At 37.4% G+C, this 16,387-nt stretch overlaps 1 protein-coding gene across 3 annotated transcripts; it reads left to right on the top strand.

The window, feature by feature from the left end:
- Window positions 1–1,495: 1,495 nt before the first annotated feature.
- rd3 (retinal degeneration 3, GUCY2D regulator) lies at window positions 1,496–15,592 on the top strand. 3 transcript variants are annotated; one of them, XM_084091362.1, is made up of 4 exons: window positions 1,496–1,664; window positions 7,104–7,246; window positions 10,206–10,536; window positions 14,716–15,592. In XM_084091362.1, the coding sequence occupies exons 2-4, from the start codon at window positions 7,114–7,116 to the stop codon at window positions 15,080–15,082; spliced, it is 831 nt and encodes a 276-aa protein (XP_083947488.1). In that variant the 5' UTR covers window positions 1,496–1,664; window positions 7,104–7,113; the 3' UTR covers window positions 15,083–15,592. The 3 variants fall into 3 exon arrangements, with proteins under 3 accessions (XP_083947488.1, XP_083947487.1, XP_083947489.1); XM_084091363.1 differs by lacking the exon at window positions 1,496–1,664 and adding an exon at window positions 8,568–8,671 and having other exon boundaries at window positions 7,126–7,246; XM_084091361.1 differs by lacking the exon at window positions 1,496–1,664 and having other exon boundaries at window positions 7,084–7,246.
- Window positions 15,593–16,387: the final 795 nt, after the last annotated feature.

The following is a 16,387-nucleotide window of genomic DNA, read 5'->3' as shown; positions in this document are numbered from 1 at the left end:
GGAAATATCTGCTGTGCATCGGGTCCAAAATAGGAATGATACATGCGTCGGTGTACAAAGTCAATTGCGCTGGGTGCAAGATAGGGCCCTATGGGTGTGTTTACACTTGTAGCTCGGTTCGCTTGGTTCCTTTGGTCCGGACCAAAAACAAAGTAGTCCTGGTCCACTTAGCATTCACAATGGCATTTTAACACCGAACCTAAAGAAACCTTAAGGCACAGGGATATGTTCACAATCTATTTGGCCAGATTTTCGTATATTAACGTATTTTTGGGTCAGAACTTACCGGGAATCCAAAACAATGCTGTGTGCTGGAATAAATGAGCCTGCATATGATGGTATTTTGACCAGCTGAGAACTCGTGAAGAGCTTATAAAATCTGTAAAGGAGTCAAAAGAGCGACAGGAACCCCTCCGTCACACAAACCAAGATCTGCTGTGAGGAGATGCAGTTCTGATCCTGTACTGAACTGTGATGGGCAACATCACGACTATGACAAGAAAAAATGGTACGCTTGAGCATTCTGTCCTTTTTAGGGTTGCATCTTGTGATATCAACATGTATGGTTCGATTTAATTTCTTTGGTCCGTGTTGCGTTCATATATCATTTGAGACCCATCTTTTCAGCGGCCTTGGTCTTGTTTGATGGCACCAGGGTTCAGATGGTGTTCACACTTATTCAAGTGGGTCTTTTTTATTTCCGCATCATTTCTATCTGATACAGCTTATTGAGGCGAGGCTGTCTACTCTGAATGCGGCAAAGCGGCCGTTGCAAATCTATTTGTTCTTCGTGTCAGAAGTAGCATATTCACTTCAAGTACGTCAGAAATAAAATGGCATCAGTTTACTGTTGGGAATTTGTCGCACCGCATCCAGTGTAGACAGCATCACTGATTATAATGAGTTTTCTTTGATTTTGCTGCGTCGCGGCACACCGCTCGGGTCTGTAGACACAGTGTTAGGGTGTAGGTTAGGGTTTGGGGTTAATATTTGTTCCAACATTAAAGGGTAAAGATGGAAAAATCTTTACTCTCCTCATGTCACGTTGCATTCGGAGATCGACTACTTTTGACTGACAAAATTCCAGCCACTGGAAACTGATAAAGTGAGTCGTACAACACCTTTCTTTTTAGTAATCTTTGTGTACACAAACAATGTAGATTAACAAAAATAGCCTAGGTAGCAATTTGGCGAGAGTTACCCTTTAAGTGACCATTGAAATCTTTAGAATCAGCTGTGGAGCAGGGTTTACACTTAACTGGTTTAAGGGGAAAAATCTCCAGGACCTAAAATGAATGAGACAAATAAAGGAAACATCAAAAATGTGTACTGTGTGTGTGCTTCCAGGAACAGGGTTAGGAAACACTAGTCTATTGCAACACACTTGCTGAGATAAGACATTGCACACTGGGACTTTATACATGTGACCAAAACAAGGAACTAAAAACAATTGCCTCTGAACTTGCTGACTTGAAACATTATAACCTCAGACCCCAGTGGAAAACAGATCTGAGAGTGCCAGCATCAGCATGGTGTTGCATTGGCCATAAAAACCCAATTTCACTGATAAACCTATTAAGTGAAAGGCTTTTTTCTCTGGGATTATGCAACAAAAAGAAACTCTGAAGAAAAGCATGTTCTTTCTTCTATGTGAGTCAGACTTGGTGAGTCAGAATTGCGAAATACAGATTAAAAAAGGAAGAGAGGAATTCATTTTCACTTCATCAGGTGGCATTTAACGCTCCACTGATTCTTTGAGTTCTCTCACAAATACAAATTCTGTCGTTTAGTTTTAGGGTACGTTTACACGACAACGATGTACTACTAAAAACAGAAAGGTTTTTTCTTTGTACAGACGACAACGTTGTCAAAATGATCCCCATTCACACAGATCCGTGAAAACGACTAAAAACGCTGTATTATTCATGCCAGGCCAGTAGGTGGTGATGTCACTTTGTAAACAAACACTACTGAACACTTAATACACGTGCACATGACATCACCATTTTCACAGATTGGTGTTTTTGTAGTTTACATGGAGAAGACGATAACAGTATCATTTTCAAAAACTTGCACTTTGAAACCCGTTTGCAAAAGTTTGTGGTTTCAGGCCACCCAAAACAGTGTTGTCATGTAAATGAACGGCCAAACCACATAAAAAGTTTTCCGTTTTTAGTTGAAAACTGTGTAGTGTAAACAGCCTTTTAGTGGTAGCTCTGTGTATAGGACTATGTGAAGATTTCTGCCTTTATGTTCCATGAAAAAGATAACGGCATATATGTCTGGACATGGGGCTAATTAAATAAGGGTGATTTTCCTCTTTGGGGAAACAATTCTTTAAAAGAGCAGAGAAAGATGCTACCAATGAGGCCTATCATAACTTTACATTATCAATAACATTTATCAATGTGTGGGTTCCTAATCACTCCCCATTATCAATAAGCAGTGTGGTAAAGCTCAAATATCCAGTCCAGGATCATAAATAGTTTAGTTTGTAGATGAAATTGGCCCTTGAACAAAGGCCATCAAAAAAAGCTTATGCAAGCAAATGCTGGAAACCCCCATCATTGGTACAAACCGCTCACATGATCTGTACTGACACTTCCTTTTTGTCATTCAGGATTATTTTATATAATACTTATTTTTATTTTCATGCTGTTAATGTGAATAATTATGATGTTATAATAATTAGTATGCTATTTCATTATGGCAATGAAACTGGTTTTCTCAAACAATTTCAAGTTTATAAATGAGAAAAGCTCTTGGTGTCTCTAATGATTTCTTCTAAACCTCACAGTAGAAAGGTCAGGAAAAGGCTCATTATAACTTCAATACGTCAGAACTGATTAACAAGAAGACACTAGGATGACTAGGCAAATTTCTTCAATGACTTTCAGATCTTGACATAAGAGTAAAGTAGACGCAGCACGGTCACTTTGTTGCTATTTGATACAGGCACTTGATACGTCTGAATCATCATAGTCACACTCACACCGAACATGTGATGTGACTCCTCCTGTCTGTGTTCCATATCCCTCTTTTGGGGAAATTCCCTGAATGCACTCTTCCGTAGTAAGATATGTTGACGCACACGCGTATAAAAATGTTCCCACTAACAGGTGGTTCAGTTTGATCACTAACTGGCAGTTTGCAGTGAGGCAATCTTTAATGATGTCAAATAATGAATAATGTTTTTGCGCTCGCTCTCTCTCTCTGACTGGAAGCTGTTACTGGTTACCTTATCATAAGGCAATTTTTTAAATTAGATTTAACAGGACAACCAAACATTTTTGCACGTTTTTATTATATATTTTTTTTATATATATAATATTTTTTAGCTTGACAATACATTCACTTTTACAGTAGATATTGTTAAATTATAATCATTATAATAAGGCACCTTATCATTTGCATTTACAAACTGTAAAAGGTTGTCCCTAGAAGTCCCTATGCCTGACATCCTGTGTCACTCCACAACATATTGATTTATTTTCTCACTTAAAAACATACAGTAGCCTATAAAGGTCTGGAACCACAAGCAGCAACTGATGTAGTAATAACAGTGGTCAAAGTCTCCCTCTAGTGGTGAGAAGGTCAAAAAAAAAAAAAAATTACGGTTAAACGTTATAACAGTATAAGCACTTTAAGAGAGGGTAAATTGTAAAGGGAAGACGGGGAAGCTTTTATGATAAACACCTAGGCCTATGAATAAATTATATTAAGGGTATTTGATTAGAAAGCTCACTGCAAATTTACTTTGCTGAGAGATAAACTGTCAGTCATTTAGAAGGGAGAGGTAATTTGAAGTTGTGATATGAGAACTATTGATTTAGTGAAGGGTCTGAGGTTGGAAACAGGAAATGAATCAATAACAAAACCCAGAGTTAGTCTTTGTCTTATTTGAAAATTATGTGAATTGAGAAAGGCCTTTCACACAAGCAATATAGGCTACGCGCTGTTTATCCGAATACAACCCTGATTCGGCTCGTGCAGGCAGAAACATTGCTTTTAAACAACGGCTCAAAGTAGTTTTCATATTGAACAGTACTGTTACTTTCGAAATTACTAACAAACTAAACGACATAATCCACCGCTGAGTCTCTGAGCAACACAGTATTTTGTTTGAGTGAATGATTATGATTTATAGAGTCACTTAATTGTCGCCACCTACTGGCGTAACGGTGTAACCTGCAGAAAAGGTCACTAAAAATTCCCACTGAAAAGCTGATCTAGCCAATTAAATTGGTTTTGAATGTATGAGATATTTGCAGACATAATGGACCATTGGCATGCTGTGTGAGCATACAGTGTTTGAGCGTAGGCTAAGCATGTCATGGTTTTACTGCTAAGCTGAGACATCTGCTTGGATTAAACTCTTTCCATCTGCTGTCCTCCAGTCCACTGCCGAGCTGACAGTTCACTGAAAACACGTCTGTGCCAGTATCTGTTATATGGTGAAAAACACATTAGAAATACCAACATATCGTATACTAATGACCACTGATAATAACAAATAAAATAGCACCATATTGAAAATCTGGGACTTTTTATTATTATTATTATTATTATTATTACTATTATTTAAACCTGAAAACATATTTTTTCAGATTTAAAAAATGTTGACAAAGAAAAGTTGTACAATTGGTATGTAAAATTGATAAGAAATATAGGCTAACACCATTTTTAGGCCTCTAATGAAATAAGCAAAATCAGCTATCAGTGAATGTTCTAGTAAGGTTCTCAAGTTATGAACAAACATTCTTCCAGTAACTTTAATAGAATGTTCGTTCTGAGTTACTCAGTCTTTTATAATGTTCTCAAAAGTTAGCAACAAAAATATATATACATAGTTCATGAACGTTTGACAAATGTTTTGTTAAAATGATTAACTTGTTTCCGAATGTTCATTCAAAAGTGTCATTAATGTTTGTAAAATGATACAATTTTCTGAAGAGACAATTGCTTCATATGATGAACAGATTGAATTTAGTATTTTATTAACATATAAACATTGATTACCACACACATTAGTTGTGGTAAACGGAAGCGCAAGCATCTTTGCTTAATGTGTGAGAGCCAATGAGGTTCATTCTCGTGTTACGCAGCATGTTTGAGCTTCAGCAAGCACCAATGAGGTTGGTTCTTGCACTCAAAAAAAAAAAAAAACTCTTTAAACTAACTTAAAGCAGGGCTCATTAATTTCGGGATTTCTTCGCTGTATTCTCGCTTTTTGCTCGCAGGTTTCTTTCTAGAGCTCCCCCTACAGCTTCGGAATAGATATTTGACAACACTGTTGTAAAAACTCGTTGGCGATTCTCAGACACCAGAGGCTAGTAGATCAACGACATCAAAGCAGATGGGACATTCTTTAAAACGTCTAATTCATTCGGGTTCGAACAGCGTGAGGGAGCGCAATAATGACAGCATTTTAGCAGATTTCTTTTGGCCGTAAAGCAATTCGTTACATCGCGAGACCTGATATCACGCGATACTTCCTGACGTGGCGGCCGGCGGCCCGCCGGCTGAAAGTTGCAAGTGTGGATTTTCCGCTCACGGGCACCAGGGGGGTGCGAAACGACCACCATTCAACCCGAAATAAGTAATATAACCATTCCAGTGACTCCGAAGCAGTTCAGTTAAGGTAAAAAAGTTACTTAGTTCACCTTTAATTCAATTATGGACAGTGGTTCCACACAAGCAAATACATTTTTATTAACATTAATGTAATTTTTTGAATTTATGTAAGCTCCTTGTGTTGTGACAACACAACTGAATGAGAAAGAATCTATGTGAAATAGTAATGTCCAACCAAGTCAATGGAATTGCTTCCCTGTAACTTAAACCGGTTAAATTTAGTGAACATGCTCTAGTTTATTTAAAACTGCACTGAAAATAAAAGTTTGTAGGATTTACATGATTTCTCAAATGAATTTCTAGACTATTAGCTAATAATAACACTTATTAACATATGTAATGCTAAAATCGATATGCTCCTTCAACCACAAAAGATAAACTTATTTGAATCAGTCCACATCCAGTCCACTCTTCTCCACAATGGTAACCCACTGTAATTTAAATGGTTCTATCACAATTACACACTATCAAGTCTTCCCTTTTCCTCATTTTCTCAAAAACACAAAAAAAACCACTTAATTTCAACATTTATTCTCTCTTAATTCAGCTATATGCAAAGCATGCTGGGAACTAACAAGCACCGCCCAGTTTCAGTTAATGCAACACAAATCATTCATGTAATCCAACACAAACGAAATTTTACATATTTAAGCAGATTGAACACAATCAAATTAAGTTTGGACAAAATGTATAGCAACTGTGTTGCTTAAGATCATTTTAATGAAGCAATTTGAACAAGCAGCCAAAATATTTTTTTTTTCAGTGTGCGCGTCAAGCAAATTCAGTTGAGGTTCTTCATTAATCAATGTTTATAAGTGAATAAAAGCTTAAATTCAATCTGTTCAACATATAAAGCGACCAAGTCTCTTCAGAAAATTTGGAGTAAACCGCTCAATTCATATGGATTAGTTTTACGATCTTTTTATGAACTTTTTTAAGCATCAAAGAGGTAGTTGCTTAGACTGTCAATGGAGGAACACAAAGCTCTCAGATTTCATTAAAAAGAAATTGAACGAAAGTCTTACTGGTTTCGAATGACATGAGGGTGAGTAAACGATGACAGCATTTTAATTTTGGGGTGAACTATCCCTTTAACAACAACTCTCTTAGAACATATTTTTGTTAGCAGCATGTGAACTCTTGCTGGCTTGCATTCAGGCTCATAATTTTTTGGAACATTCTCAAATCATGCTGAATATCATGATCATCAGATTTTTTAAATTGCAGCTTTAATGTCATTGCTCACTATATAAAAACACTACAATGGTTCAGATGAGCTTGTTTACAGGAGGTTGGCTTTCTGTAAATGCTGATCACAATGAATAAAAAAGAGAATAAAGCTTTTTAACAAGATTACTCGTCTTAGTCACATGACCTCGTAGCCCACATACGCTCATAATCTGTTTATGCAGCGCATGACCCGTCCTCCCCCTCTCTTCTTCCCTCCCATCCCGTCTGCTGCCTTTCAGCTGATGATGCATGTGGCAGAATAGGCTTTGGGAGCATCGCTATAGCAACCGAAAACGCACTTCAGAGCAATCTCAAAGAGGAAATGTGACCTGGGCCATTGCACAACTACAAGCCCTACAAGACAACTGGATCACTTATCAAGGTAAGGAGAACGAGCAAATGGGAAATTAATAAAGAGGAGATAGCAAAAGAGAATGGCGGAGGAGTGGGTGGGTGGACAAAGAGAAAGAAAAACACAAGAGTAATGAATTCAACACGTTTTGAGATGACAAACTTTGCATTTTGAGAATCATTGGCAGTGATTTACAGTGATGTTACTGTTCTCAGGTGGACATTGATGATATTACTTTTAGTTTAGAAGCTTAAAATGTATTTCATTTCAGCATTTAAGCCATAATAGTCTCTTTTTGATGGATCACATAATACATTTACTTATAAAATTACTGCTTTGATCAAATTGTCAGTGAGGATATGGCTGTTGTCTCCACATTAATGTACCTGAAAGCTTTGGCATTCTCTGAAATTATAACTGTTTTGCACTTGTATTCTGATCTGGTCTTCCATTTGATGTAGGTTTACAGATGACATGGTTTTTACTTATCAAACAGTTTTGGTTACCATTGACTTCCATTGTATAGACAAAACACTGAGACATTTCTCCAAATATCTTCTTTTGTGTTCCACAAAAGAAAGAAAGTCATACAGTTTCATGTCATACATATTTCTGGGTGAACCACATGCTTTTAATTCCAAATGGTCATTATAACAGCACAGTAACCGCAAATGTGTCATCCAAATGAGTATTTTTTAAAAGAAACCATACTTCTTTAGCAAAGTGGTTCTCAACTGAGGGGCCATGATCCACAAATGGTCTGTTCTGTAAAAATAATAATAATAATTTTATGATGTTTAGATAAAAAAAGATTATTGGAGTATGATTTACAAGAAAATACTATTTCAGTCTTTCTACTTCAAAATGTCACATTTAATGTAATGTGTTACTTGCCGTTTGTGGATTTTTTTTGTGGAAAATGTATTAGCCATTTCTGAGTGAAAATTGTTTGAAAGTAAATGTTTCAAACAATGAAAATTGTTTGTATGGCTAAATGCAACTAATAAAATGCAGCTAATAGTAACCATAATAAGTAAGAATAGAAAGATATAGGTTTAAAAGGGAGGGAGAACATTCTTTGTATCTTTTGTTGTTGACGTCTCATTCTGTGCGTCAGTATTTTGGCCCAAAATCACTCGGTAGAAGCTAGCCAAATTACCTAGAGCAACCTGTCCATGGTTATGTGACATGCCCTCATCCTAAGAGCTAAGAGCATGAAAACATTGAAATTCAAGGGACACTTGTTAAATGTTTTCTTGATCAAGTTTACCATTTTGCATGTAGTTTGATAAGGTAATATCAATCAGTTTTTGAATTTAAGAACTTACGTTTACTTTTGTACACTAAATAGATATCTACCATGTTTGGTCACCACCTGATGTCTGGTAAAATCTGGGTCAGCGTCCTTTACAAATTCACATCAAAGCAAATTCTGTGGATGAAATGACCCGAGAGGTTTGTATGTCTGAAGGTTTAGGCTTGGAAATTTGTCCTATTGTGCTTGAGAATGGAAAAATGCAGAGTTCAGGATTCTTCTCATTTTGTTCTTCTACAGTTTTCCATTCTCAACCACTTTAGGACAAATTTCAAGGTGAAATGAAAAAGAAAAGGCATTAGGTCTACAAAAACACAAATCCCAGAGTCCCACCATCTATTTTACACACAACATTTCAACATTTTCAGTCAAAAATGACTGGCTTTTAAATTGCTTGTAAATCTCTCATTATCACCAAACACTGGATTAAATTTTTGTCAGCTTGTTTTCTTTCAATTAGCACATATTTTGTATTTCTTTTTAGAACTGATTGATCGTAGGCCTCATTGATCTGGTTTTATTTTTTTATTATTTTTTTGAGGTGAATAAGCTTGAGTGAACTTTCACTCAAACACTGAGGTGCATAAGCTCAGATCAATGAAACCTCGGATCAACCAGTTCAAAACCTGTCCTAACTCAAATAAAAAAGTTGATAAAAAGATTGAATCCAATATTTGGCAATAACAAAGCATAATGAGAGATTTATAAGAAATTTTGGTCACACTTTAGATCAGGATCCAATTCTCACTATATTTACCAACTATTAACTACGACTTTTGCCTCAATAAACTCCTAATTACTACTTACTAATAGATAGTAAGGTAGTTAAGTGTTAGGTTTATGGACTAGTTTTTGCCACTAGAGGCCCTCATTGTGTTTCATTTCAGTTCCCCGCCATTTTATCATGTGCTATTGTTCTCACCTGTGCCTCATTTCCTGTATTTAAAAGGTAAAGCTCTCCTGTGTTTTTTTTTCTGGATTTATTTGCTCTGTTTGATTATCTGACTTTTTCCATTTTCTTGTTCTTATTTTTTCCCATCAAAGTTTTTTGATTTACCTTTTGGGAAACATCATTTACCCTTTGTTTGCAGACCCTCTTTTGAATTTTTTGTATTGACTCCTTGGAACATTTGGAGATTCTGTTTTGGTATTACTTTCTGAACTAATTAAATGAGACATTAAGTGTATTCCATGACTGCGCTCTCGTTTCGGCAACTGGGTCCTCTACCTTCTTCATTCAACCCTCACAGCTTTGTTCTAGCCTTGGTTCTTACAGTTAAGTTTAGGTATTGGGTAAGATTAAGGGATGTAGAATATTATCATACAGAATAAGACATTAATATGTAGCCTACTTTAGATATACTAATAAACAGCCAATATTCTAACAATATGCATGCTAATAAGCAATTACTTAGTGAGAATTGGACCGTAAACTAAAGTGTTACTGCAATTTTTTTGTAGGCCAGGCTAGTTTTGAACTGGAACATCAAAAGTGTAACACGGTATTAAAATTGTGAGCAAAGTCTGTAAGTTTTAGTTCAATGCGATAACATTAACCAGCATTTTAAGTGGAAAAGGAAAATTGTCTCTGGGTCAAAATGACCAGAACATAACTTAAGGGTTAAATTACTCTTGTTTTATGCAACCAGGTCAACTTTTACTGCACCCCTACAGGTAACAGTAAAAGTGAGCAGCAGAGGGCCGGTGACCGAGCGAGCATGTCGTGGTTCAGCTGGAACGAGCCGTACAATCGGAGCCCGCGGCGTGAGCCGTCTGAAGTAGTTGTGGACACGCTGATGCTGGAACTGAGCTGGCAGATGAAGGAGGCCGAGAGGCTGCAGCGGGAGCGAGACAATGAATACCGGAGGCTGAAGAGCGGCGTGGACTACAGCTGGCTCGTGAGCGCCCCACGCACCTCATACGACATCAGCCAAGGAGAGAAACTGGGCCTGGAGGACCTGTGTAGCAAAGTACCACCAGCATACTGCGGACCTGCAATACAAAGGTGAGACAGATGGGTTAAACCAGGGTTCACCAATCTCGGTCCTGGAGGGCCACAGTTTAGCTCCAACCCCAATTAAACACACCTGAACCAGCTAATTAAGGTCTCACTACTAGGCATACTAGAAACTTTCAAACAGGTGTGTTGGAGCTAAACTCTGCAGGACAGCGGCCCTCCAGGACCAAGATTGGTGAACCCTGGGTTAAACGCTCCATATTACACCTTTTGTTTTCAACATGAGGATGTTCGTCACTGCAGGTTCAGGGGAGGTTGATCTGGGTAATTGGTTTACTAAGCCGTCTTTGTGATGTCTCTACTAGGAAGTGCACAAAGACTGCTATGCTTTTTTTCTATAGGTGAGCTCTAACCTGCTGAAGTGATAATTGTAAATCACACACAGGCCTCACGGGATACACACCTTGACAGATTCAGATAAGCCCCAACTGACGCTGTTTCTTTCTGTTCGGGTGGCAACAGCATGGCAATGCATGTTTTGTTTAGCCCCCTTCACTTATAAACAACAGCCAGAATTGAAAATTCTGTTATCATTTCCTTTGTCGCTCCAAACCTTTATGACTTTCTTTCTTCTGTGAAACATAAGATATTTTGAGAATAATTTTTTTTGTCCATACAATGGAAGTCCATTGTAACCAAAGTGGTTCAGTTACCAACATTCTTCAAAATATATTTGTTTTCTGTGGAGGAAGAAAAGTCATACAGGTTTGGAACGGCAAACCCTTCAAAGTTCCATAAGGTAACAAAATATGCTTTATTTTATTCTTCTGTAATTGTTACTCTAATATCAGGAGAGTTTTATATTATTGCGACAGGTTAGATATACTGTAGATCTGGGTCACTAAAGACCCAACTATGTAATAATGATTGGCGAAACATTCAAGCATTTAAGGGTTAAAAAGGACAAAAAGCATTGTGAAAGCACCATCTGAATTGTGCGCTATATTCTTTAAGTCTTTAAGTATTCTATAAGTCTTCTTTATAGTTATTGAACCAAACTGAATCAACACTGAACTGATTTCACCTGAATAATGACTGTTTATTATTGTCTTTTCAGAGCTGCTTTACAGCAGAATTGAATTATTTTTGCATCATTCATTCATTATATCCTGTTTATCACTGTAAAGCTGTGAAAAAGTCTTGTATAAAATGCTATATAAATAAAAGTGACTTGACTGACTGTTCCTCTCAGAAAATTATTGCATGGCTTTAGAAGGTTTGGACTACTTTCATGGTGAATTTTTGTGAGTAGTTTTTGGAGTTTGACAGCATGTGATCACTGAACTGTAGATGTAGTGTAGTGTGCAAATAAATGCATACAGGTTTGGGACAATGCAAGGTTGAGTAAATATTGACAGAATTTTCATTTTCAAGCAAACTATCCTTGAAAGTTATTCCTACAACTTTGTCAGAGAATATTTTTTTGGAAGAAGAGTAGAAGGATGATCTAGTCATGTGAGAGTGTTTAGAGGACTGTAAGGATTAATGAAAGAATGAGAAGGAAGATTAAGAAAACACTGATTCATTGATTTAGTTGGAAAGAAGAACCTTACTTGGAAACCTATTTTAAGACTCCCTAAGAACATCTTAGTCTGTGGAGCAGGAGAGCGCAGGTCTTGAGAGGCGGTGTTTACTCTGAGTCAAGGGCTTTTGTTCTGCTCCCATTGGGACCACAGGTGACAATTAACATGGGCAAGATAGGCTGATGCTTTGTGCTGTGTAATATGACCAGTGGAGATGTCACACACACACACACACACGCTTCTAACATTAGGATCATATGGAAGCTCTTTAATTGTGACTTTATTATACCTCACACTTGTGACTTTACCTATCTTTAAATCTTGCATTTATGAGTGCCTCATAATGTCCCTTTATATATTGCAATTGTGACTTTATATTGCCAGTATACTGTATATCCAATCACAATCTCTCAACGTGACTTTAAATCTCGCAGCTTTTTGTCTTCCAATTGCAACTTTATATCTATCAATGCTTGCGCTCTCTCTCTCTCTCTCTCTCTCTCTCTCTCTCTCTCTCTCTCTCTCTCTCTCTCTCTCTCTCTCTCTCTCTCTCTCTCTCTCTCTCTCTCTCTCTCTCTCTCTCTCTCTCTCTCTCTCTCTCTCTCTCTCTCTCTCTCTCTCTATATATATATATATATATATATATATATATATATATATATATATATATATATATATATATATATATATATATATATATATATATATATATATATATATATATATATATATACACACTCACCTAAAGGATTATTAGGAACACCATACTAATACTGTGTTTGACCCCCTTCGCCTTCAGAACTGCCTTAATTCTACGTGGCATTGATTCAACAAGGTGCTGAAAGCATTCTTTAGAAATGTTGGCCCATATTGATAGGATAGCATCTTGCAGTTGATGGAGATTTGTGGGATGCACATCCAGGGCACGAAGCTCCCGTTCCACCACATCCCAAAGATGCTCTATTGGGTTGAGATCTGGTGGCTGTGGGGGCCATTTTAGTACAGTGAACTCATTGTCATGTTCAAGAAACCAATTTGAAATGATTCGAGCTTTGTGACATGGTGCATTATCCTGCTGGAAGTAGCCATCAGAGGATGGGTACATGGTGGTCATAAAGGGATGGACATGGTCAGAAACAATGCTCAGGTAGGCCGTGGCATTTAAACGATGCCCAATTGGCACTAAGGGGCCTAAAGTGTGCCAAGAAAACATCCCCCACACCATTACACCACCACCAGCAGCCTGCACAGTGGTAAGGCATGATGGATCCATGTTCTCATTCTGTTTACGCCAAATTCTGACTCTACCATCTGAATGTCTCAACAGAAATCGAGACTCATCAGACCAGGCAACATTTTTCCAGTCTTCAACTGTCCAATTTTGGTGAGCTTGTGCAAATTGTAGCCTCTTTTTCCTATTTGTAGTGGAGATGAGTGGTACCCGGTGGGGTCTTCTGCTGTTGTAGCCCATCCGCCTCAAGGTTGTGCGTGTTGTGGCTTCACAAATGCTTTGCTGCATACCTCGGTTGTAACGAGTGGTTATTTCAGTCAAAGTTGCTCTTCTATCAGCTTCAGTCGGCCCATTCTCCTCTGACCTCTAGCATCAACAAGGCATTTTCGCCCACAGGACTGCCGCATACTGGATGTTTTTCCCTTTTCACACCATTCTTTGTAAACCCTAGAAATGGTTGTGCGTGAAAATTCCAGTAACTGAGCAGATTGTGAAATACTCAGACCGGCCCGTCTGGCACCAACAACCATGTCACACTCAAAATTGCTTAAATCACCTTTCTTTCCCATTCTGACATTCAGTTTGGAGTTCAGGAGATTGTCTTGACCAGGACCACACCCCTAAATGCATTGAAGCAACTGCCATGTGATTGGTTGATTAGATAATTGCATTAATGAGAAATTGAACAGGTGTTCCTAATAATCCTTTAGGCGAGTGTATATTGCTACTTTATATCTTCCAATTGCATTTATATTTCACAATGACTTTATATGCCGCAGTTGTAACTTTATTTTAATTCTGGCTCATAATGTGCCTATATATATTGCAGTTGTGACTATATTTTCAAACTGTGACTTTATATCTCTCACAATTGTGACTTTGTTTCTTGTAACTTACTCTATATCTCATAATGTGCCTTTAAATCTCATAATTGTTGCTTTGATTCTTGCTTTGATTTCAACCTCATATCTCGCAATTGCAACAGTATAGCTTCCAATTGCAGCTTTATATCTCACATCGTCACTTTATATATAAGCAGTTGCAACTTTGTTTTTCGTAATAATGACTATATGTCATAATGTGACTATCTCACAATTACCTATTTATGTTTTACTCTGAGGCAGAAACAGGATCTCCTAGGATCCTTGTGGAGACGCAAGTCGTGTTGTTTGGCACATTTCTTCGAAATCTTGGTGTATTACGCTCACAAAAATAAGCAACAACATTTACTTCAGCACAGGTTACAAAGCACAGATTGATTTTAGAAAGAGATGTTTAACAGCTTAGTTACAATAAATGCACTTTGTTGGACTGAGCATCATGGTTAGTAATACTACACATCTTGAAATAAACGTTTTCAGTGACATGAAGCTCCTTGGACAAAAGTGTTATAAAACCTTCCTCTCTTCGCAGGTTTCGGCAGGTGTTGATGGAGAATGAACCTGAGGTGCAAGAGGTTTCCGGACTCTTCCGTTCTGTGCTTGTGGAAACCTTTGAGCGCGTTCATGAGGAGCAGGAGGCTCAGCGTCTGACCCACCAGTGGAACAACAGACGCTCCATAAGCCTGTCGCTGATGAACTTCAAGTCTCGCGTGCGGATCAACCCTTTTGGCAGCACCTTGGGACTGAAATCAAGCAGTTACGGCTCGGAGGAAGATGGCATGGATGTCAAGACTGTGAGTGAGGATGTTGAGAAGGGCCTTAGACTGACAGCAGAGAAAGCACAGCGCGTGTGGAGCATGCCAGAGATCCGGCACAAGGGAATCAATGGTAAAGCTTGAGTGGGATTCAGCGGGATCTGGTCCAAATCAACGACTGGCTGACATTCCCAGCATCACCTTCACTTTCAGTGTGTTTATATTACGAGGTCTAAGCATGGAGGCAAGAGGCATGTTCATGTTGGGAAATAAAACTGAAGTCTTATAAGCAAAGCATCACAAATCAGTAAATCTTACAAGGATTACAGATCATAAACCCAGACTGTATATTTTTTAATTTGTGCAGTGAATTCTTAAAATAGAATGAGATATTTATCTGATCACTCACCATTAGATTCAATTTGTTATTCTGAAATGATACAATTTTTCCCTTGAAAAAGTTTTTGTATGACCTTTGTTTCACATTTATATATATACAATGTGTGTGCAATTAAGTAATGAGGTGTTTGCAAGACATTTAAATTTGAGTCTCAGTACAATCAGTGTAACTGTTTAATTTAGGATGTTGCGCTATAAAACAATACGTATTCATTTTATTGTGCTGAAAAAAATAAAGAGCTTATGATTCTGCGATACAGTGACAATACCCTACATTTTTAACAAATGCCTCTATTGTATCATATAATTTTTTGATTATTGTAAAAGACAATTATACCTTTCACGTTCTTTCTAAAGAGTAAAAGACCAACCTTTCCTTGCTCAAAGAATGATGTTGCACATTAGTTAATGTCTATCAGTTAGGAGGCCATGCTGGTGTACTTCTAAAAGTTACAAAATTTCATATATATATATATATGTTACCGGCAAAGTGTGAAATCCCGGTATTGTATAGAATGCCTAGGTAATGTATAGAATTAGGTAATGTATTTTGTGCAAATTCTATACAATACTGGGATTTCACACTTTGCCGGTATATATATATATATATATATATATATATATATATATATATATAATTTAAATGGACAGGTTTTCTCTTCTGACCAAGAAAATATTGATGACACATAGGCATATCCAAATGTTGCCAAATAAAATGCTCTCTTTGATTAACAATAACAAGGACCTAAAGACGCTTGGTTACATAAAAAAGGGACTTCTAATTTGTCCCACCCCAATGCCCTGTTTCAATAGCAAATATATTAGCAATTAAACAGTAGCCTGAAGAACATTTTAAGGAATTTCGTGAGGTTTTAAAATGCATTGTTATGGGAGCTGTCAATTAGAGGAACTGGTAATACTTTATCTTGATGCTCCCCCAAAAGGCATTCTACCCTAACCTTCTACTAATACTACTAATAGTTTGTAGACATGTAGGTGCAACGTTACTTATAATCAACAGAATATCTAAAGGGAACCATCAAAATAACA

Source organism: Abramis brama (assembly GCF_963993115.1).
Source record: "Abramis brama genome assembly, chromosome: 18".
Lineage (NCBI taxonomy): Eukaryota > Metazoa > Chordata > Actinopteri > Cypriniformes > Leuciscidae > Abramis > Abramis brama.
This window is presented reverse-complemented; position numbering and strand designations above follow the sequence as displayed.